The sequence below is a fragment of the Lithobates pipiens genome, unplaced genomic scaffold, assembly GCF_037356315.1.
Source record: "Lithobates pipiens isolate NorthernLeopardFrog02 unplaced genomic scaffold, aLitPip1_a1.2 Scaffold_23, whole genome shotgun sequence".
In the NCBI taxonomy this organism is placed as follows: Eukaryota; Metazoa; Chordata; class Amphibia; order Anura; family Ranidae; genus Lithobates; species Lithobates pipiens.
The window spans coordinates 5,249,091-5,273,541 of NW_027507785.1; the positions used below are offsets into that span (position 1 = coordinate 5,249,091).

At 45.5% G+C, this 24,451-nt stretch overlaps 1 protein-coding gene across 2 annotated transcripts; it reads right to left on the reverse strand.

Annotated features, from left to right (window-relative positions):
• Window positions 1-290: 290 nt before the first annotated feature.
• Window positions 291-23,794, reverse strand: LOC143927168 (uncharacterized). 2 transcript variants are annotated; one of them, XM_077451118.1, is made up of 5 exons: window positions 23,646-23,794; window positions 11,295-11,375; window positions 10,057-10,068; window positions 5,157-5,873; window positions 291-1,354 (listed from the first exon to the last, which is right to left on the reverse strand). In XM_077451118.1, exons 2-5 carry the CDS (start codon window positions 11,368-11,370, stop codon window positions 552-554), a joined length of 1,608 nt encoding a protein of 535 aa, XP_077307244.1. In that variant the 5' UTR covers window positions 11,371-11,375; window positions 23,646-23,794; the 3' UTR covers window positions 291-551. The 2 variants fall into 2 exon arrangements, with proteins under 2 accessions (XP_077307244.1, XP_077307243.1); XM_077451117.1 differs by lacking the exons at window positions 10,057-10,068; window positions 11,295-11,375; window positions 23,646-23,794 and having other exon boundaries at window positions 5,157-6,021.
• Window positions 23,795-24,451: the final 657 nt, after the last annotated feature.

The following is a 24,451-nucleotide window of genomic DNA, read 5'->3' on the forward strand; positions in this document are numbered from 1 at the left end:
GTCGCCCCAACTTTGTGTGTTCCAACCCGTCCCTCTTTCCCCACCCATTTCTGTGTCCCCGCCCACCTTTGTGCTCCTCCTGATATAAAATAAATCACATAAAAATGCATCAGGAAGAGTTTTCAGTGGACAGGCCCTCTGAAGACTTTCTCTGCCTGGTGCATTAGAACACACACCATGGATGGAATATATTAACCCCCATACCATGGATAAATTATATAAACCTCCATACAATGGATAAACTATATTAACCCCCCCTACCCCACAGATTTTGTTCATGTACATTGCCATTATGCTTTTCATATTATCATTGTTTATTGAACTGCCAAATAAGAGAGTTTACATTGCAGTTAGAGAATAGAATATCAATATATAGTAATTAATTAATGGCGCATTGCAGAAATGACAAACCGAGTAAGCATTACTTGGAATCTGATAGGATTTCATAGAGGATCCCATGTCTTCATTTATGTTCTACAAGCACATGAATCATTTTACCCTTCGGCTGTTTCCGGAAACCATAAACTGACAGAATAGAATAAAATATGTATTTATTGAAAGTTGGATGATAACAAATTGTGTACAGCTGGTATCAGCTCACTGGAGAAGTTATTGAGAGCAGCATTAACGGTAGCGGGATCCAGCTCATTTATTTGCTGAGATATCTGGGACACCTTGTTATTAATCCATTTACGATCGGATTCGGAAAGTGTGTTAGACATACTGTTAACCAAGGCTTTAAGGTGTCCAAGAGCCTCAAGCAACTCGTGAGCGGGGGTGCTCAGAGTTGTCGAAGGGGTGCTGGAGGTTGTTGTGGAGGTTGTTGTGGAGGTTGTTGTGGAGGTTGTTGTGGTTGACTTTGAAGGGGAGGGGGTTGTTGTGGTTGACCTTGCATACAAAGCACGACGTACTCTTGGGTGAGTAACGATCTCAATTATCCAGCCATCTGATCCTGAACCTTCAAAGGCATCAGTCGTAGTTGTAGTCGTAGTAGTTGTGGTTGTAGTGGGAGCAGTTGTAGTTGGAGTTGTAGTGGGAGCAGTTGTAGTTGGGGTTGTAGTGGGAGCAGTTGTAGTTGGGGTTGTAGTGGGAGTAGTTGTAGTTGGGGTTGTAGTGGGAGTAGTTGTAGTTGGGGTTGTAGTGGGAGCAGTTGTAGTTGGGGTTGTAGTGGGAGTAGTTGTAGTTGGGGTTGTAGTGGGAGCAGTTGTAGTTTGGGTTGTAGTTGGAGTTGTTGTAGTTGGGGTTGTAGTCGGAGTAGTTGTAGTAGTTGTAGTTGGGGTTGTGGTTGGGGTTGTAGTAGTAGTAGTGGTTGTTGTTGTGGTTGTAGTTGTAGCTGGGGCAAGGTCTACCGTATCTGAAATAAAACACAGATACAACTTTCAGTCATTTGCACAGTCACAAAAATTCATCATAAATATTGTTTTATTCTGAAAGTTCCATTACGAGAAAGTTGAATATATTTTTGTCTCACTTTCTGAGATTTAAGGGTCCTACAGACAAGTACAATATGAGTGTGACTATCATACGGAATTTTCAACGATATGTTATATTTCTGAGAACACATAGCACAAGCCTCTATCTCGGTTCCCAATGTTCCTAGTTTCAGCTGAATAAGATGTTTCTGTGACCACGGCAGAGTCCTTCCCAGCTCATGGCAGAGGTCTGAGACCAATGAAATGGTGAATAAATACCCCCCCTCCCCGTGTTAGAGACTACTTGGCTGGATGTCAATGGAGGAGTTAGGCAGATATTATTTTTTAGCACCCATTGGCTCCTATTTGTAGAGCCATGTCCCAAAGTATCTGGCTGCATGCTACTTCGCCTGCACCCCGTGGGGGAAGCTGACAAGCAGAAGAGCCTATAAGAATTTAGTGTTGGCAGCATTAAATTGTGGTAGATGTTGTTTGAGAAAGGAAGCATGCTATGAAAGTTAATGGACCGTTGCTCTACAATTCCCAATGAGAGACTGTTATGAGAAAAAGAAAGAGATGTATTTTCCCGGGCCAAACACTTACCCTTGCTGTGGGGATAACGGAGCTTACACATCACTATTCCCAAGTGCACACTAACCAGCTACAAACCTGTGACATGAGATACAGACTAAAGCACTGATAACCTATGTGCTGAGTCACTAAAGGCAGATCTGGGAGTGAGCTGACATCTGAACAGCCGGACCAGTTGCCATGAGAGGACATTGCTGCCATTGATCTACCCCTGCTAGCAAAGACTGATTATATAGGGACCAGCCATCTAACTAGCAAGCCTTATTCCCTGCATGCAAACTTTATTGGGACTGTAGTTACAGTATGTGCACCACCATAAAGACCAGGCCCCTTTATATAGCCGGCTATAGAACTAGAGCTAAGCACTGCTCACCAAACAGCTGCTTCGCGAGAACTTTTCCTATTGTCCATAGTAAGAGGTACCTCTTTAGGGAGCCTCATCTTTAATTGTAGCCATTCATATAGAATGCACTCTAATGCCGCGTACACACAATCGGAATTCTCGTTGGAAAAAGCTCTGATGGTTTTCCCGTAGGAATTCCGACGGAATTCCGCTCAAATTGTCTTGCCTAGACACGGTCACACCAAATTCCGACCGCCAAGAACGCGGTGACGTACAACACGTACAACGGGACTAGAAAAAGGAAGTTCAATACCTAGTAGCCAATAGCTCCCATTTCGTAGTTGAATCTGAAGCATGCGTGAGTTTTTGCGCGTCGGAATGGCATACACACGATCGGAATTTCCGATAGAAAGTTTTTCCATTGGGAAAATTGAGAACATGCTATCAATTTTTTGCTGGAGGGAATTCGGCCAGCTGAATTCCGATGGAGCATAAACACGGTCGCATTTTCCGATGAAAAGCTCTCATCAGTCTTTTGCTGGCCGAAATTCTGATCGTGTGTACGCGGCATAAAGCGATTATAGCCTACTGTCTACAGAGAAGTTATTGTAGTATTGATCATCATTGCTGTTGCTGTTTATTAATACTAGTGCTTATGGCTGATTTTGATTGGTAGGTTTACTTTAATCTAGTGGTAGAGAGTACTTCCATAAGCTGCTACATTGTGATTATACTGTCTAGGGGGATTTTATTGAACTAATTCTCTTGTTGCTTATTTATACACATGCTGCCATTTACTTCAACCTGTGACAACATACTGAGTTTTGTTACAATCCCAAGCAGCCATGTCAATCCTGCCTGCTGGACTAAAGAACCATGCCTCTCCTACCTCCTCCTTTCCCTCTCTGTTCTGCTCCCCATACATGCACTCATTTTTTTTCCAGGAAAACAATGCTGTTGCCCTGTCTCTTAGAAGCCTGGCCACACGCCGTATATACGGAAATGGCTAATGGTGATGTAGTTCTGAAGGTGTGCCTTCATCAATTGTAACCGAAACCTTCCAGCTGCCTCTAAAAACAATTTCTAAGCTGACTTCACCGACCAAAAATACTCACTGCCTGACTGCTAAGCACAAAAAAAGTCAGATTTTCTCATCTAATTCCCAGCCCAAAGGGCATTAAAGCCAATGAGTTAGCATGGCAGCCATACTACTAGGAACAGGTATGAGAAGGTCGCAGCTGTTACTGGGCTCCTCTCTCAAGTCACCCATTGTGTTGACTAGGTGTAGTGGTCATCATAGGTAGGGAAGGCTGTTCCTTCAGACCTGCCTAGCAGCACATTGCTCAGTCCAGGGACATGTCAAATAGCTTGTCCAATGCTCTACATGTCAATAAGTCCCACCAGGGGAGGTTTTCTGTCAACACCCCCCCCCCCCCAATAGGAGGCTCTCTGTCAATACGTCCCCTCATAGGAAGCTGTCTATCAATACATGTCCTAATAGGAAGTTCTCTGTGAATAATAGCTTGTCCAATGCTCTACATATTGTCTACCATGTACAACCTATATAACTATAAATTTGTAGCATTAGAAATTAGTTGGATATTTTAGGTATGGAAAAGATTTAACTGGGGCTTTGGAGTGCCAAGCATCAACATGTGCAGTTCATATTATGAAAGAGAAGTCAATAAGTCTATGATGTCACATTCCAGGCTTGGTTGACTACATCCCCTCATAGGAACTTCTTTGTCATTGCATCCTCTTATAGAAGGTTCCCTGTCAACACACTTGCTTATAGGAGGTTCTCTGTCAAAAAATCTTCCCATGGGAGGGAATCAGTCAATAAGTCCCACCATAGGAGGTTTTCTTTCAATACGTCCCCTCATAGGAAGCTGTCTATCAATACATGTCCTAATAGGAAGTTCTCCGTCAATATATCTCCACATAGGAGTTTCTCTGTCAATATTTCCCCTCATAGGAGGTTCTCTGTTAACACACTCTGCTATCAGAGGTTCTCTGTCAATACATCCCCTCATGGGAGGTTCACTGTCATACATTCTGTCATAAGAATTTCTCTGATGAGAATTCCCCTCATGGGACGTTTTCTAGCAATAATTCCATATTTCCCTTCATAGGAGGATTTTATATCAATACATCCCCTCAAAGGAGGTTCTTTGTCAATAATTCCACTCATAGGAGGCTCCCGTTCAATACATCCCCTCATAGGAGGTTCCCTGTCAATAATTATCCTCATAGGAGGTTCCCTGTAAATACACCCACTCATAGGTGGTTTCTAGACAAACATAACCCCATATGAGGTTTTATGTCAATACATAGGTGGTTCTTTGTGAATATTTCCCTTCTTGTGAGGTTTTCTGTGAATACGTCCCCTCCATAGGAGGTTATCTGTCTATACTTCACCTCATAGGAGGTTCTCTGTCAATATTTGCCCAAAAAAATGTAGTGACATTTGGGGGCATATTAACTGTATAAAGCAGTGAAGGTAACTTTCACCAACTGTTCGCTGGTAATTACATAGTAATTACATAGTAATTTGGGGGCATATTAACTGTATAAAGCAGTGAAGGTAACTTTCACCAATTATTTACTGGTGATGAATCAAATACTGTCATTTAAAACCCATGCTCCTGAAAGATTCACCTACAGTAGACTAAGTGCTTCATTATTATGCACCTTGATGTCTCTAACTTGAATAGGTTGTCTATGAAGAATGGACTTTGTAGAACACTCTGTGATGTAAGTCATGTCATCACCATGCCCTATCAACCTGCCACCAAAGGTAGCAGCCTCACCTGTGCAGTAGACATCAAATCGCAGAGATCCTGAGTACTTGTACACCCAATATCCCCCCGGGCAGGCTTTCACTGGAATACTCGGCCCTGGGACACATCCAAGCGAAATGCTGTTACTGAGCAGAGGCGCCATGACTATCCCATCACCGATGCTTGGGTGCTTTCCTGCAAGAGAGAATGGCTGCATGGAGCCACACTTCAGGGCACCCACACACCCTTCTCGCAAGCTGACCCCCTTGCCAACATAGCGGAACCATCCAAAGTTGTTGCGGTCGGACTCAAATCTTCCAGGGGAGGCGAGGGTGTACAGTCGGGATGTTCCATTTATGGTCTTATAGTTGTAGCAAGGATCAGCACATTGAGCATCCCCATTAATGTCCAGACAGTCCAGGTCATCACTACACTTTCCCGATCTTCCACAGGCAGCGTTCCTGTTCATAGAACATAGGTAGATGCCATTCCTGTTGTTGCAGATATCTGTTGGAGAACACTGGTTCAGAGTATCGTCAAGACACTCGTTGATGTCCGCGCATTGCTTCTTTTTCAGATCCCAGGTGTAGCCTTTGGGACAACACTTTGCAGTATTACAGAACACCATTGCTGTACAGTTTAGACCGTCCCCGATATATCCAGATTTGCAGGAGCAAATCACAACACCTTGACTGAGTTCACAGGTGGCCCTTGATGTCGTGTTACATTCACTGCATGTCCTGGCATCTGTATAAAAGAGACAATTATGAATTGATGGATGACATGGAGGAGACCACTGACCACAACAACAACCCCAACTGAATACCTTCCTAATTGTAGCAGAAAAACATTCACTCAAGACATAATTGTTCACTTTCATAGTGTTTGTCCAGGCAAAACCTATCGTTTAGTTTTGGGTAGGGTGGCCAAAGATTACGACTTCTGTTGGGTTTTTACTGCTATTCAGGGTTTGGCAAGGTGACTTACTCTCAATTCTTGTCCTGCTAATAAAGATGTTACCAGACAGGAAGTGATAGGGAACTCACCAATAGCAAGACAAACAGAAAATCGTATCATACTTACCCAAGTTGTTTCTTTTCCTAGTGCCAACATGACAGCATACTACTGTTGTAGCCACCTATAGGACCAATGCATAACTATAAAGTCTTGATGCCCACACAACATCCCATTTGTTTTAAAATGCTAAAAAGCAACTGAGTGGGTATTGGTGCCAGGAAAGGAAAATTATGGGTAAGCATGATACCATTTTCTATTTTCCTGGTTCCAACATGGCAGCATACATATGGTTCAACACTACTAATGGTCTCACGAGAAAAAAAAAAAAAAAGGTATTTTACTCACCCGCAAATTTTATTTTCTTGCCATCAATCCATGGCAGCATACGTGTGATTGTAGCCTGGCCTACTTCAACCCATTGGACCGGTTCATAGCTATAAAGTGTTGAAGTCCACAAAACAGCCCAATTGCTTGTAAAACTCAAGGGGTGAACTGGGTGGGCTCAGTATGCTGCCGTGGATTGGAACCCGGAAAGAAAAATTAGGTTAGGTATGATACATGATATAAGGGTTTCTCATCCAGGGTTCGATGGGCTAGGCAGAGGTTGCTAGGGGTTCCTGGAGCAACGAGCAATATCTGTGTGATGGATCCATAGTTTCATAGTTAGTATGGTTGAATAAAGACACCAGTCCATCCAGTTCAACCTGAGTGTCTACCCCTATCCCTGTACATTGCACACTCACATTGGTCCCTACCCTCAAGGAGCCTACAATCCAAGGTCCCCATTCATATACTAGGGCCAATTTTGGACAGAAGCCAATTAACCTACCTGTAGGTCTTTGGAGTGTGGGAGAAAACCGGAGTACCCGGAGGAAACCCACGCAGGCACAGGGAGAACATGCAAGCTCCAGGCAGGTAGTGTTGTGGTTGGGATTCAAACCAGCGACCCTTTTTACTGCTAGGTGAGAGTGCTAACCACTACACCAGTGTGCCGCCCTAATCCCACTCTGATTGAATGCTTCCATCAGTATAGATATATATAAGTCTGAATATAGATATCAGATATTCCAACCGCTCACAAGCACAAAACAAGACCACACTTGCTTAGCTGCTCAACGTGGACTCCTTTATTAGAACCGAAATGACAAGTATTTATAATACAGTAGAAGACTAAAACCTAACCTAATTAGCATGAGCTAATTATCTAATCATTGACCCAGACTAGTTGTCTGAGAGATAGGACTTTTCAGGGTAAGACTTTGTCTCCTAGCTGACTGATTGACTATTCAATACACATTACCATAAACATAAACACAGGGTTAATTAGCACAAACAACAATGTGTGAAATACTCCTACAAGCCAGACTAGACTCATTTACACAACAGACAGGTGGCTAAATCTGCCTCTCGGTTAAGTTCCCACTGTCACCATTGATCTTTTTAGCTACCTTTAAGGAGGAAATTCTTCCCAATGACCACAAGTGTTCCCACCAACCATCACTCTAATGTATCATGAGTTGTAGATATAGTAATTTTTTGGCAGAGGTTCCCTGAGACCAAAAAATTATTTCAAGGTTTCCTCTGTGTTGAAAAGATCGAGAAACTCTTTATGACATGTTTGAGTATGATTTTCTATTTTTCTGGCACCAGCATGGTAGCATACCATCATAAATACAAGTAAAAGGCGCAGCATACTAGTACATCGGAGGTGACCACTTAAAATCCATAAAAGTCCGTCCAACAATAGGTATGTGATGGGCAGTGGGTCTGTGAGTCATGGGTTGCCGCCGTTATAGACCAGAAGCCAAAATCCAGTAGAGCTGACAAAGACAAGGAGAGGGGCTCCTCTGAATAAATAGTAAACACTTTAATAAAAAAAAAGCAATATCAGCTTACATAGGAGAAGGTACTGTTGCACATGGGTGAGCTGGATAAAGTCCAGGAGCAGGGTCAGGATGGACGATCGAGTCACGGTGAGGTCCACTTCTCACTAGTTGCAGTGGAAATCCTGTTAGGACATCAGATATCCAGGGGGATAGACGTGGTGAACTGTCAGAGCCAGGGCGCTCAGCGCTGCTAGTCCTCACTGGTAACTGATGAAGGGCGGAAGACGGGCGTGCGGTGTGTCTGACCGGTTCAGCGGTTACCAGTGAGGACAAAAAGGACTAGCAGGATTTACACCACAACTAGTGAGAAGTGGACTTCACCATGACTCGATCGTCCATCCTGACCCTGCTCCTGGACGGTATCCAGCTCACCCATGTGCAACATTACCATTCTCTTATGTGAGTTGATATTGCTTTTTTTTTTATTAAAGTGTTTACTATTTATTCAATGGCGCCCCTCTCCTTGTCTTAGTTCTGGTAGTAGCCTAGTCTATATCTGCCCACATGACCAGCTCATGGCTGTAAAGTGTCGGCGCCCATACAACGCCCCATTCCCTCTAAAATGTTAAGAATGAACTGGGTGGGCTGAGTATACTGCAATGGATTGGTGCATGGAAAATTATGGGTGAGTACAATACAATTTTCCATTTTCCTGGTGCTAACGTTGCAGCATACATGTAGTTTAATACTACTTATAGGCTCAGTAGTCCTCACCATGGCATAGCTGATTATGGCTGGTAGGCTGGAGCCAGGGGCAGATTGACCATTGGGGCCCTCGGGCACTGCCCGAGGGCCCCATGCCACTAGGGGGCCCCATCAGGGTTGCCAGCCTCAATAAAACCAGGGACAGTATGTAAAAATCTGTGTTTTTTTAAAAATCCTAAGATTATAGCTGCCCCGCCTCTCCAGTACCTTTTCAGTGTGTGTATGTGTATTCTATGTTTATACTGTATGTCTGTTTGTGTATACTGTATGTGTGTGTATACTGTGTGGCCCCATAATCTCCTATTGCCTGGAGGCCCCATAATCTTCTATTGCCCGGGGACCCCATAATCTCCTATTGCCTGGGGGCCCCATAATCTCCTATTGCCCGGGGGCCCCATAATCTCCTATTGCCCGGGGGGCCCCATGAGTTGTCAGTCCGCCCCTGGCTGGAGCTTTCAAAATCCTTAATTTGCTCGAGTTTCCTCTCTCTGGTAGCTAGTTATTGGTCTACTGCATATGCGTTGCCACGTTGGAGCCAGAAAAACAGAACATCGCAATGCATCAAGCTTACTCGTATTTTCATTTCCTGCCGCCATTCCATGGGAGCATCCCGAGCACACCCAATACACTGCTATCATTTTAAAGGAAATTGGTTGCTATGTGGGCATCAATGGTTTATAACTATGCACCGGTGTCCTGTGGGTGGAAATAGGTGGTGCTACTAGTACTACATGTATGCTGCCATGTTGGCACCAGGAGTAGTAGTAGTAGTAGTAGTAGTAGTAGTAATAGTAGTAGAGTAGTAGAGTATTTAGTAGAGTAGGGGCACGGGGCATCAACGGTTTATAACTATGCACCGGTGTCCTGTGGGTGGAAATAGGTGGTGCTACTACTACTACATGTATGCTGCCATGTTGGCACCAGGAGTAGTAGTAATAGTAGTAGTAGTAGTAGTAGTAGTAGTAGTAGAGTAGTAGAATATTTAGTAGAGTAGGGGCACGGGACCTGGAAGGTATTGGAGATGACTGTAGTAGTAGTGACTTCTACACTGATTTCCAGCTTCCACAGGTATAGCATATAAATGTAACTATATAAAAATTGCCATAACTAAAGTTCAGCTTTAATGCCATTTAGTATAAAAATTGGTAGTGGTCAGATGCTGGTGGTAATATGACCCAATTTTTGCCCTAATAGCTGGTTCCGTAAATATTTCTTTATGGCACGGTATACTGTACAACCATCTTTAGAGGAAGACACCACAAGCAGTTGGGTCCGTCTGGAGGACTCAAACGTTACAACAAAGATTCGTAGAAGATACTTACATGTTGAAAGAGCTGTAAAGAAAAAAAGAAAGAAAGAATAGATTAGTTTGGCAAAAAAATACTTTATCTATCTTCATTCTACTACTACTTCTATCTTCCCTCCATGTCTAAAGATGACTACATGTGATGACTTCTGTAGGCCAATTTCATTATGGATCGTGGCAGACACCCCTGGTCATATTTTTGTTGGGATCATTCTACTACTACTTCTATCTTCCCTCCATGTCTAAAGATGACTATTTGATGACTTTTGTAGGCCAATTTCATTGGGATGGATAATCTATTGGCCAGGCTGGCTCTTTGCAGTCACTGCTGTACATACTGAATATGGCCATACGTGAAAATGCACTGACTGCTCCATTATATACTGTAGGCATTGTATAGCATTACCAGGGCTGGACTTACCATTGGGCTTCACTGGGCTCAAGCCCATGGGCCCTGCCCGATAGGGGGCCCGGCCGAGATACATAGCCGAGTATACTCGGCTTGGCTCGGCTCACAGTCCCGCCCAGTCCCGCCCTATGATGGACATAACACAGGGAGTAAGCGTGACTGTGAACTGAGCCGAGTACACTCGGCTACTCTTGGCTCCGCTCGGGACTGCAAGAGGACCCGAGAGCCGCCAAGAGGACCCGAGAGCCGCCAAGAGGACCCGAGAGCCACCAAGAGGACCTGAGAGCCGTCAAGAGGACCCGAGAGCCGCCAAGAGGACCTGAGAGCCGCCAAGAGGACCCGAGAGCCACCAAGAGGACCCGAGTGCCGCCAAGAGGACCCGAGAGCCACCAAGAGGACTCGAGAGCCGCCAAGAGGACCCAAGAGCCGCCAAGAGGACCCGAGAGCCACCAAGAGGACCTGAGAGCTGTCAAGAGGACCCAAGAGCCGCCAAGAGGACCTGAGAGCTGCCAAGAGGACCCGAGAGCCACCAAGAGGACCCGAGTGCCGCCAAGAGGACCCGAGAGCCACCAAAAGGACCTGAGAGCCGTCAAGATACACAGGACTCTGTATCTCAGCGGCACCATTTTTAAATTTCCCTCCTAAAAGTTTTTTTCCTTAAAATCCCTCCTAAACGTGGGGTACGCGTTATACGCCGATAAATACGGTAATGTATAGAAGGTAGGGCTCAAAAGTGACTAAAGCCCAGGGGCCCCCACCACCCTAAGTCCTGCCCTGAGCATTACCCACTATGAAGGTGGTCATGTCTGTCTGGGTTATGGGGGACATGAAGGTGCGTTACTTACTTTGTGCCTGGGTGGAATGAAAACAAAATGTCAAGCACGCAAGGCCCAGCAGACAATACATCATCATCTTGTCCATGTTCTCTGCAGAAAAAAAGCAATCAAAAGTTAGACAATGAGAAGTTCCCCCAGCGTTCAACAAAAGATATAGGCACCAATCACACGGGGTTCTGTCAGACAGCAAAACCAGGCAGTTGAGGAGCACTTTTAATTTGCCTTGGCCTACTGTCAAAACCAGGCAATAGCCACCAGATAGCCCCATACACAGAGCCACAGCCAGTCGTTGGTCGGGAGGCGGCACCACCGGCCACCGAGCTCCATAAAGGTGAATGGGGCTATGGCGCAACTGTGACGCAACAGCATATAATGAGGCGGATTGTCCCCTTTCTGGTCGCCTGCTAACTCTAGGCCAGCTGTTGCTGACAGAGAAATCCACTGTGAATTGTGAGTCAACAGCTAGGCCCCGTGTGAAAAAGGCCAAGGATGGATCTACAGTATGTAGCAGAGCGTAGAGGGCTTGGATGATTGTAAGCTGGTGAGATGGACAACTGCTTAAGTTTAATCAAATTTATTGTGCTTTGGGTTATGGAAGATCTGGAGGGGGTAGAGGGGATCTGGGTTTTCACAGGTCGTCTTAATATTATGAGTCACTGTTCATCCCACTGACACCAGTGATGAGGCAACATTTCTTCCACAAATACAACAGTGAGGCATAAAACCTCCAACTGACACCAATGATGGGGATCTATTCCCCCCACTTATGTATTAATGATAGGACACTATTCCCCCCACTGATGCCAATGACGGGGCACTATTCCCCCCACTGACACCAATGATGGGAAACTATTCCTCCCACTTATGTATTAATGATAGGACACTATTCCTCCCACTGATGCCAATGACGGGGCACTATTCCTCCCACTGACACCAATGATGGGGCACTATTCCTCCCACTGACACCAATGATGGGGCACTATTCCTCCCACTGACACCAATGATGGGGCACTATTCCCCCCACGGATACCAATGATGGGACACTATTCCTCCCACCGACACCAATGATGGGGCACTATTCATCCCACCGACACCAATGATGGGGCACTATTCCTCCCACGGATACCAATGATGGGACACTATTCCTCCCACTGACACCAATGATGGGGCACTATTCCCCCCACTGATACCAATGTTGGGGCACTATTCCTCCCACTGACACCAATGATGGGGCACTATTCCCCCCACTGATACCAATGTTGGGACACTATTCCTCCCACTGACACCAATGACGGGGCACTATTCCCCCCACTGATACCAATGTTGGGACACTATTCCCCCCACTGATACCAATGATTGGACAATATTCCTTCCATTGATGTCGAAAAGCATATTGAAAACTTTACATTAACCGCTTTAGCCCCAGAAGAATTTACCCCTGCCTGACCAGAGCAGTTTTTGCGATTCTGGACTGAGTCGCTTTAACTGACAATTGCGCGGTCGTGCGATAACAAACTTGATTTCCTTTCGTTCTCCACAAATAGAGCTTTCTTTTGGTGGTATTTGATCGCCTCTGCGGTTTTATTTTTTGCACTAGGATAATGGAAGCTCTACGGTGCGCTAACCAATGGCATCCAATCAGCAATGACCTGTCCGGCATCAGGAATTCTGAGTGTTCGTGAGTCATCCGTGACTGCAGTGGAAGATTACCTGTCGCACGAAACTTGCAATGCAGCAAAAATGTAAAATTTGTAGATGCAACCGATTGCCAAGCTGATTCTAATCTTTATTCAGTTGTAGCGATTTTTTTTATTTTAGCATGTTTGAGTATTTGATTGGCAGCGTTTGCAATATTAGTGGCTGAGCCTGCGGGTAATATTGTACCTGCTCAACTGACGCCTGTCCTGGCCTGTCACTCTGCCATGCACCCATCCCTGAGCCGGTATGTAGCCCCAGAGCAAGGAACATGACGAGGGTGTTCTGCTCATTCTCATGTGTGACGCACACCAGATTACATTTAATTATCTGCAGATGACCCCCCCCCCCCCCCCCCCCCGGGTTTCTATGCAGAATATGAGAATAGCCCCCAGAAGGGAAAATGTTCTTCTATAGTAGTGACAATGATATAAAAATATAGTGGAGATCAAGGGGGAGAACCTTACAGAACTTGAGGCCAAATTTCAAACAACCTGTTGGATGTCATATGTCATCCCCAACAATGTCATTCATTTTACTGCAGCCTTTGTCAATCAGAGTTCTATGGAACCCAACGGTTCATCTAGACATTGTTAGGGGATCTTTGGTCTGTGGTTGATCGACCTTCCACCTGATGGTGCCTGCATAATTCCAGGTATATCACCTCTTGGTAGCTCTTTGACCAATACTGTTGGGGGTCTGGGGGGGGGGGGGGGGTTACTTTTTTTTAAAACCACCGATTACCAATATAAAGAGTGTTCTTCCCACTGACCACCAATATAAAGAGCTATCTTCCCACTGACCAGTGACCACCAATTTACGGAACATTCTTCCTACTGATCACCAATGTAAGGAACATTCTTCCTACTGATCACCAATGTAAGGAACATTCTTCCCACTGACCAGTGACCACCAATTTAAGGAACATTCTTCCTACTGATCACCAATGTAAGGAACATTCTTCCTACTGATCACCAATGTAAGGAACATTCTTCCTACTGATCACCAATGTAAGGAACATTCTTCCTACTGATCACCAATGTAAGGAACATTCTTCCCACTGATCACCAATGTAAGGAACATTCTTCTCACTGATCACCAATGTAAGGAACATTCTTCTCACTGATCACCAATGTAAGGAACATTCTTCTCACTGATCACCAATGTAAGGAACATTCTTCCCACTGATCACCAATGTAAGGAACATTCTTCTCACTGATCACCAATGTAAGGAACATTCTTCCCACTGATCACCAATGTAAGGAACATTCTTCCCACTGATCACCAATGTAAGGGACATTCTTCTCACTGATCACCAATGTAAGGGACATTCTTCCCACTGATCACCAATGTAAGGAACATTCTTCTCACTGATCACCAATGTAAGGAACATTCTTCTCACTGATCACCAATGTAAGGGACATTCTTCTCACTGATCACCAATGTAAGGGACATTCTTCTCACTGATCACCAATGTAAGGAACATTCTTCTCACTGATCACCAATGTAAGGGACATTCTTCTCACTGATCACCAATGTAAGGAACATTCTTCCCACTGATCACCAATGTAAGGAACATTCTTCCCATTGATCACCAATGTAAGGGACATTCTTCCCACTGATCACCAATGTAAGGAACATTCTTCTCACTGATCACCAATGTAAGGAACATTCTTCTCACTGATCACCAATGTAAGGAACATTCTTCCCACTGATCACCAATGTAAGGAACATTCTTCTCACTGATCACCAATGTAAGGAACATTCTTCTCACTGATCACCAATGTAAGGAACATTCTTCCCACTGATCACCAATGTAAGGAACATTCTTCTCACTGATCACCAATGTAAGGGACATTCTTCTCACTGATCACCAATGTAAGGGACATTCTTCTCACTGATCACCAATGTAAGGAACATTCTTCTCACTGATCACCAATGTAAGGAACATTCTTCTCACTGACCACCAATGTAAGGAACATTCTTCTCACTGATCACCAATGTAAGGGACATTCTTCTCACTGATCACCAATGTAAGGGACATTCTTCTCACTGATCACCAATGTAAGGAACATTCTTCTCACTGATCACCAATGTAAGGGACATTCTTCTCACTGATCACCAATGTAAGGAACATTCTTCCCACTGATCACCAATGTAAGGAACATTCTTCCCATTGATCACCAATGTAAGGAACATTCTTCCCACTGATCACCAATGTAAGGAACATTCTTCCCACTGATCACCAATGTAAGGAACGTTCTTCTCACTGATCACCAATGTAAGGAACGTTCTTCTCACTGATCACCAATGTAAGGAACATTCTTGTCACTGATCACCAATGTAAGGAACATTCTTCCCAATTTTTCTTTATTAAAAGTCTTGCAATCATTAAGCGTAAAATCACAATATATAAATATACATAAATATATACATATTTACATAAATTAAAATGAATATAGCAAAACTGCTCTCAAACCAAAAAAAAAAAAAAAAAAAAATACTTTACAGCAATAACATAAATCCTATTACGACTCACACCATTACACCAGACATCAAACTTGTGAGGTTAAGAAACAATCCCGTACCCATTATGCATGCAGCCCTTCTTCAAAAAGAAGATACTAACCAAAAAAAGCTAAGGGAGTGAAAGAACCAGAAAAAGAAAAGAGCTCCTCACCCAGAGATGGGCAGTTCACCAAAGGCAGGTCTGATATTCCTCCACGCCCTTATCCAGACTGCCCGAGGCTCCCTGCCCTTCTCAAGACCCCGAATTTTCCCAACCTCACCCAGAATATCGTGCACCACCACCTCAACAGAGAGGACTTTCTTCCGCAGGGTAATCTGGCACCGTGCATTCCATGTGAAGTAACGGACAACTATACTAACTAAAAACAGTGTATCCAAATCAAAATCCCAGTGAGTCGGGAATGCCCCATACACCCACTCCGCATAACTCATGCGATAGAAAAAGGGGATGCCTAGAGCCCTCCCCACCCTTTTATACACCTCTATGTTAAAGGGACACTGGAGCAAAAAGTGGTCCATAGACTCCACTTTACCAACACACTCCGCTCTAGGACAATCCCGATCATCCACAGGGCGATGCTTCAAGTTCCCTCTCACATAGAGCCTTCCATGGAAGGCAAGCCAGGCTTGATCCCTAAACTTCAAGGGGATTCTTTCTAAATTGATTAAACGCAACCCTTCCCTCATTACAGAGCCTGGGCAATCCCTTAAGGCCAGTGACACACTGAAAGCAGAGCCCAAAATCCTCTTCTCCAGAAGCTTCCTGGGGAGGGACTTGATATCCTCCACTGTCACCTGCCACTGCCGAAGTATTTTCAGACACGGGGCAACATAAGCCGGGAGCTTGCCATGTCGGACTCTCAGACTTTTCACTGGCCCGCCATCTTCCCAGGATCGCAGAAAAGGCCTAAAACAAGATTGAAAAATACCCACCCATCCCGGCGGGTTCTCTGCTAGCATGTTACCAAGATTGTACTTTAAAAACAGCAGAGAAAAGAAAACTATTGGGTTGACCATTCCTAGGCCACCCTCCCGCCTAGACAGGTAAGTTACATTGCGTTTGATCAGGTTCAGCCTACTTCCCCATAACAGTTGGAAAAAGCAGCTGTACACCCTTGCATAGAGAGATACTGGCAAGATACAGACGAAGCTGACATATAAAAAAATTGGGACCAGGTACGTTTTGATCAAGTCAACCCTCTCCCTCAATGAAAGCTTCCATTTCTTCCAACTTGCTACTTTGGCATTGGCACACACCAACCTGCTTTCCCAATTTCGATGACCATAGTCACCAGGACCAAATTTGATGCCCAACACTTTAATTTCCTGCTGGGGCTCTGGGAAGGCATCCGGAAGTTCGAAGCTTTCACCTTCCTCACCCATCCAGAAAACTTCACTCTTTTCATGGTTGACTTTAGAACCAGAAGCCTCCGTGTACTGCTCTATCATAGAGACCACCTCCTGCGCCTCCTCCGTTCCAGAGACAATAACAGACACATCATCGGCATAGGCCACGACCTTCAAAGGTGGCACACCAGCAATGCCCAAAGGCACCCCGCACAAAGATCCACTCTCTAGCCTTCTTATGAAGGGGTCGATTGCGAATACATATAACAGGGGGCTCAGAGGACATCCCTGGCGCACACCAGAGCCAACCTCAAAAGGCCGTCCAACCCAACCATTAACCAGTGGGAAGCTCTCAGCCCCTTTATATAATGTCTTCAGCCAATCTATAAACCTCCCCTGCAGGCCGTATCTACCAAGTAGCAAATACAGGTACTCGTGATTGACTCTATCAAAAGCCTTCGCCTGATCCAATGCCAGCAAGTACTTTCTCCATCCAGCAGCCCTGCATCGTTCCAAAGCCTCCCGGACAGCTAAAACCGCTGAAAAGGTACTTCTACCTTGGACCGAGCAGTGCTGATGACTGGACAACAAATCGCCTGCCACTGACGACAAGCGCCAAAAAAGAATCTTCGCCAAGATCTTTCTATCAACATTGAGAAGACTGATGGGGCGCCAGTTCTCAATCATTGAGGGGTCTTTACCTTTTGACAGAAGAATCACAGCGGATTGCCTCATGGAGGGAGGGAGCGAACCCTCTTCTAGACAGCTGTTATAAACCTCCGCTAAAAAGGGAGCCAGAATGGACTTAAAACACTTGTAGAATTCAGCTGTCAACCCATCTGGCCCAGGTGATTTTTTGGTAGCCAGCTTCTCTATAGCATGGACTACCTCATCCACTGAAATTGGTTCTGTCAAATCCATCAAAGGCAATGTACCATTTCCCAATCCTGGAGTAGAATCCAGAAAGCTTTCCATCTTGTCCCGACAAAGGTCCTTTCTTCCCAGAAGGTCTGCATAATATGATCTGAAGATCTCCAGGATCCCTGATCTGGACTTCACCAGAGAACCCGTACTATCCCTCAGGCCTATGACCGTCTTAACTGCTATGCCTTGCTTACAGTTCTGGTAAGGATCAGGCGAGTGATATTTTCCATAATCCCTCTCCAGAACCAAGGAGGCATGCCGGTCGTATTGACACTTTCTAAGAAGAAACTTCACCTCAGAGATCTCCCCTGGATCTCCTCTATACGAGACAAGACGATCAAGCTTCCTCCGCAAATGCTGGTAGGCAATGTACATACCAAGCTGCTTCTTCTTACTTATGGCCTTGAAAAGTCCAATCGCCCTTTGTTTCACAAGCTCCCACCACTCTGACTTAGTGCTGCAAAAGTCCAGAATAGAAACCTGTGCCTGGAAAAAATCCTCAAAGGATTGTCTTACCTCTACGTCTTCCAGGAGAGCCGAATTCAGTTTCCAGGTACCCCTTCCCCTGGGTGGAGTGTCCGAGGCATTCAGAGTCACAGACAGCATACAGTGGTCAGAGAACTCCACCGCCCTCAACTCAGGAGCCGAGAAAGCAGAGTTCTCCTTTAAAAAAAACCTATCTATCCTACTCTGACTATTCCCTCTCTGAAATGTGAATCCCGTGCTGCCAGGGCAGTGCTTAATATGCACATCTACCAGGCCTGCTTGTCTCACCATATCTCTAAGAAAAACGCTATCGTACGCCAGCCTGTCTATGGAGCCTCTCCTGTCTTCAGGCCTAATTATGGTGTTAAAATCACCTCCAAAGACAACCTGCTGGGACGTAAAAAGGAAGGGCTTGATCTCTGTGAGGAGGCATTTCCTGCCCCATCTTGACTGCGGTCCATAGATATTAATCAGACGCAAGTCCTGCCCCCTAACAGAGACGTCCAAGACCATGCATCTCCCAATCTCTACCTCAATTACCCGCCGGCACGTTACCATATCGGTTTTAAAAAGGACCGCAACTCCGCTGCAGGGCTCAGCCGCAAGAGACCAAAAGGAGGGACCGCATCTCCACTCCCTTTTTGCTAGATGGACATCGGCCAAAGTATTGAGCCAGGTCTCTTGCAAAAATAAAATCTCGGCATCAAACTCGCTGAGCAAAAATAAGGCAATATCACGAGCTCTTGCAGATTTCATGCTGGCGACATTAATGGTCGCCACCTTTATCGGAGTGGGAACTGCCATCAGGATGATTGGGGTAGTCGTTTCTTAACCTTTGCCACACTCTCATCACCAGAAACAGCTCTCTTCAAACTATGTGACTCCCCCTCATCCATGGATGATAAAGAAAAAGATAAATCAGACATCCCATCACCTGACAAAACTGAAAAAGGGTTACCAGGAGGAACCCCTCCTGGGTCCGACTCTGAGGAAGAAATAACTACTTTATTTGTCTTCCTCTTCTTCTTTTTCTTCCTCCTAAACGTCTCCCACCCCTCATCATCTGAATCCCCCTCAACAGAGGGTGAGACATGGGATATGGACACCCTTCCATCCGCCCCACCCCCATCCAGCACCCCCACATTCCCCTGACCACGTTTGCGCTGCCGAGGGACAGGGACCGGAGGCTGAGAAGGAAGATCCGCTAAACCTGCCCCCCCAGCAGCCTCCGCTAGTCTGGAGGACCTACGTACAGCAGGAATAGGGACAACCACATGGGGGACAGACTTAGGGACCACATCACTAGAGGGAACAGAATCTGAAACAGAAGGAACTGACACAGGAGGGACAGACTCAGGGACCACATTACCAGGGGAAACAGAACCTGAAACAGATGGAACAGACACAGGAGGGACAGACTCAGGGACCACATTACCAGGGGAAACAGATGGAACTGACACAGGAGGAACAACAACAGTTACAGCGGCCTGATCCTCCTTATCCAGCCTCTGCAGCTCAGCCTCCAATCCTTGCAGGTTATGTAAAGCCTCTGGACACTTACTGTAAGGATGGCCAAGCTGTTGGCACAGATTGCACCGAATTTGGGTACAATCTTTCGCCAAGTGGTCCAGACCCTGGCATAGCGAACACTTTTTACGGGTGCAGGTAGAGGCAAAATGGCCCTTTTCACCACATTTATTGCAGACTTTGGGCTGTCCCTGGTAGAAAATAGTCAGCCGATCTCTTCCCAGAAAAGCTGAGCAGGGCAGATGTTGGACTACATTGCCCAGCACCCCCAGTTTTAGTGACACCGTCCAGGCCCCTGTCCATATCCCATGCTCATCCAGGACCTTCCGCAGTGGAGTGAGGACCTCACCATATCGGCGTAGCCATACTATCAAATCAGCCTCTGGTATGGATTCGTTACGCACCAGGATGGTCACCGATTTTATCAGAGGCTGCCTGGAAATCACCTTTGGCACCAAACCACTCCACTGCGAAAGGCCCTGGCACCTCCTATGTCGCTCCCAAAATAAATCCAACCCCTCAGGTTTTACAAAAGATAAATCAAATTCATAACTCCCCACTGGGCAAATCAAAGCAAAAATATCCACAGCTTTAAACCCCATTTCCAAAATCAACTCTGCCACCCTCCCCCTCACTGGTGGGGTCCCCTCCCCCTCCCACTTGAACTGAACCACATTCCTCCTCCTATACCCACCACCAAACCCCCCTATATTGTGACCACCAATATTTACAGCATTCCCCCCACCCTCCTTGGTGCGACTCCCCACAACAGATGCATAACTCCCCATATTCCTCCCAGCAGAAGAGATATTTGTGTGTTTTGAACTGTCTGAGACATCTTTAGCAGATATCGATTGTACAGATTTGGTCTGTACAATCGATGAGTCTTTCCTCTGAGCAGAGAGAGAAATGTCATTTTTGTTTTTCCCAGCAGTATTAACCCCTTCACCATCACCACCACCACCCACCACATTCATTGTTTTATCATGACTGTCATTGTTAATACTTGCTGGTATATTCACATGTCCTGCAGTCTTCCCAGCAGTGTCAGTTCCCACTGCTGTGCTGGTGGAATCTTCAGCTGGCCTGTTCTCTTCCATCAGGACAGGACTTTCTGCAGAGGACAGTGCAGGCTGGACTGACACATCCATGGCTTCCACTGCACATGGTGCAGTATTCTGACCCCCTCCCCCATCAGCATCAATCAGCTCTGCTGGAACACAGAGAGGCTCAGGTGAAGCAATCACATTGCAGGTGTCAGCCACAGTGTGTGAAACACATGCAGCAAATGTGGTAGTGGAACTACAGGTCTCAGCACATGCGGGTGCAGCAACATCCATGTTCAGGGGATTTGGTGCAGGTTCATCCTCATTCCCTGGCTGATTCTTCTGAACATCCTCCGGGACCTCTGATGGATTATCAGACATTACAAGCTTGTCTCCTCTCAGGGGGGATTCCATCCTCTGGATGAAGGTCAGGGTGCCATTCTCACTCTCAACCCCCTGGCTGGTTGCCGCCGGCGACTCCAAGGCCTTACATGGGGGGAGAGGAGCAGAGGCAGATGGACCCGGGTCATCCATATGCTGAGGCTGATCCACTGAACACGATGAGGACTGGCTGACAAACCTTCTCTCGTTTTCAAACTTTTCTTTAAATGCTCCACTTTTTTCTTTTAGTTTTCCCAACAATAAAGTTTGCTGCTTTACTTTTTCCTCTAATTCCTGTAGCTCAGGCTTCATGGCGGTGCGATTCTTACTCCAGGCCTGGAAGTATTTGGCTTTGAAGTTTTTAAGCTCCACTCTCAAAACTTTAAGTTTCTCCTCCGCTCTCCCAATCGCCCTAAAGCGATTAACAACCTTAAGGCTGAAAACGCTGGCATCCATACCAGGGCCCGGACCCACAGACAGATCCTCCACCTCCTCCTCACTGGGCCCCGTGTCATCAGGGGGATCCATCTCAGGGCCTCCCCCAGGATCAGGCATTATTCCTGGGCCGAGCTAGCAGGCAAGGCCCAGGCTTGAAAAATGGGTGGTTCTCACAGAGAGCTCTTTGGGTGTGTCCTCCTCCTCCTTCCCACTGATCACCAATGTAAAGAAACATTCTTCCCACTGATCACCAATGTAAGGAGCATTCTTCCCACTGATCACCAATGTAAGGAACATTCTTCCCACTGACCACCAATGTAAGGAACATTCTTCCCACTGATCACCAATGTAAGGAACATTCTTCCCACTGATCACCAATGTAAGGAGCATTCTTCCCACTGATCACCAATGTAAGGAGCAATCTTCCCACAGACCATCAAAGTCAGAAGCATTATTCTAGAAGGCCTTCAATGCTTGAGGATTCCCATTGTATCCCTTTGTGGGAACAGTTTGGGGAAGGCCCCTTCCTGTTTCAACATGACTACACACAAGTGCACAAAGCAAGCACCCTGAAGACATGGATGAGCGAGTTTGGGGCAGGATTCCCATTACTTTTGGTAATATATTATATATATATATATATATATATATATATATATATATATATACAGTGGTTTCTGACCACTGTACAGGAAAAAACAACAACTCTGAACACTTACAACATGCGTTTGCAAGTGTTTACACGTATTTAAGTGAGCATTTAGGTATTTTTTAACTCAAAAACTACTCTTTAGAAGATGACTTTGGAGGGTTTTTCTTCCTAAAAAGGCCATGATATAAAAAGAACCATCCAAAATTACACAAAACCACTCAGGTGTTAATCCAGGCTCAGACAGCTTTCACCAGAACTAGTGTCCCCTTTGGAACTTTGGAAGATGTATCCTTATCTCCTGTTCCTATGACAACTCCAATTTTGAATATCCCATCACTTTGTGTCTAGTTGACAATGGCCACCAAGACATAAAAAGAGGGTGAATCTACTCTTTGGTCCCATAGACAGTAATAAGAACCTGGCAGGAGTCCTAAACTCTCCACATTCTATACACCCCCCCCCCCCAAACATTGGGGTTTACTAAATCTTTAATAAGACTGGCCCGTGTATCTCTCCATATGTTGATTAGCCACAGGAATGTAAAAACTCACCCACACGCCAAAAAAAATCACGCAAGAATGCGCATTTCCCCAACATGTGACAATTCACTGGCTCTATGTGTGGTATGGTGCCATTCATTGTGAATTGTACCCCATTGTATCATACAGTACAGTAGAGTGAAACACAAGATGCACCGTAGCACACCATGACACACAATCCATGGGTGGTGGGTGCTCTACATGAGTGGTCATCAACCCTGTCCTCAGGGCCCACTAACAGGCCAGGTTTTAGGTATTACCTTGGCGGAGACGCAGACTAAAATACTCCAATCACTGAGTAGCAAATTATATCACCTGTGATGTATTTCAGTTATCTTGCAAACCTGGCCTGTTAGTGGGCCCTGAGGACAGGGTTGATGACCACTGCTCTACATTACCAAAAAAGGTTCCTTTGTGCATTTTCATCCCCTCTGGTGTGTTGCCCCCCCCCCCCCCCCCCCCCCATTCATATTGAATGGGTAACCTTGATTCAACACAAGCCGAAACGCAAGGCAATGGACGGCTTATGCGTGAATGGGCCCTGAAATAAATGGGAGGTTTTGGTAACTCAACTAAGATAACTTGCTTAAATCCTGATCTACTGCAAACCTGATCTCATCTCATTTGTTGTAGAAGGTCAATGACCCTTGAAAATGTCCTTGGCCCAATCTCAATCTGGCAGCTTAGGCTGACCCATCTATAGTGCCAGGGAAGTTCCCATGAAGACCAAAAAACATCAATCATCTGCAAAATGTTCAGTAAGCATCAGTAAATATGAGGCGCATCCTCCTCCTACCTTGCTATCCAGTACTGTCACTTGTTGTAATGGTCCCCTAACGTCCCCATCCCCTGCAGTTTTAAGATTTTCTCCTGGGAGGGGCGCAGTGAAGTTGGCCAATCTGGAGCAACGTTACTTTTATCAGTTATGTGGTTGGGCTGGTTTTAGGACTGCAGCGCGTATAGCAAAAATGCCCATTGTAGCCTGCAGGCACAACATCGGTCCACCCAGATTTATGCAGGTTAAGTCTTACGTTCAAGTTGACATAAAAGGTCTCTACGCAAGAAACACCAGAAGTCCAAATATGAATCTGAGAGCGTCATTCAATCGTTCACATTATTCGTCACACGTGACTGTGAAGGAAAATTCTAAAGTAAAATTTTTTAAATTTTTTTATAACACCTACTCATGTGACATACGTACATTTTACTGTTCTTCCGTGTCTATAGTTCAGTTTGGATATTCTTCTTCTGCTGGTGGTCAGCTGTATATCAAGAAATTCATTCTTCAACCTTGCTGAGTTAAAGTGTATCTAAGCTCAAGTAGAAAATGTATGCATGATTAATGCCTAAGGGCCTCCAATAAGGCTGTCAAGGTGCGGTGAGTTGGACATCGCTGACCAATGAGGGTGGAGGCTGAGGAAAGGTCCGTCCAGACCCAGAGCATGCTGCAAAGGTAGAAAGAGGTAGCCCCACCCAGGGCCGTCTTTAATATTGATTGGACCCTGGGCAAAACTTTTCGTGGGGCCCCCCATGCTGTTTTACTCTCCACCTGGTCTGAGACATACAATAAATAGCAGCTAGACTCAAAATCAGTTTACTGAA

Bases quoted from the DNA above. Each gene is read 5' to 3' on its own strand.
- LOC143927168 (XM_077451117.1), bottom strand. From the start codon at position 6,006: ATGAAAGTGAACAATTATGTCTTGAGTGAATGTTTTTCTGCTACAATT. The intron at 1,355-5,156 runs GTGAGGCTGCTA...GTTTTATTTCAG, and splicing joins ATTTGATGTCTACTGCACAG to ATACGGTAGACCTTGCCCCA.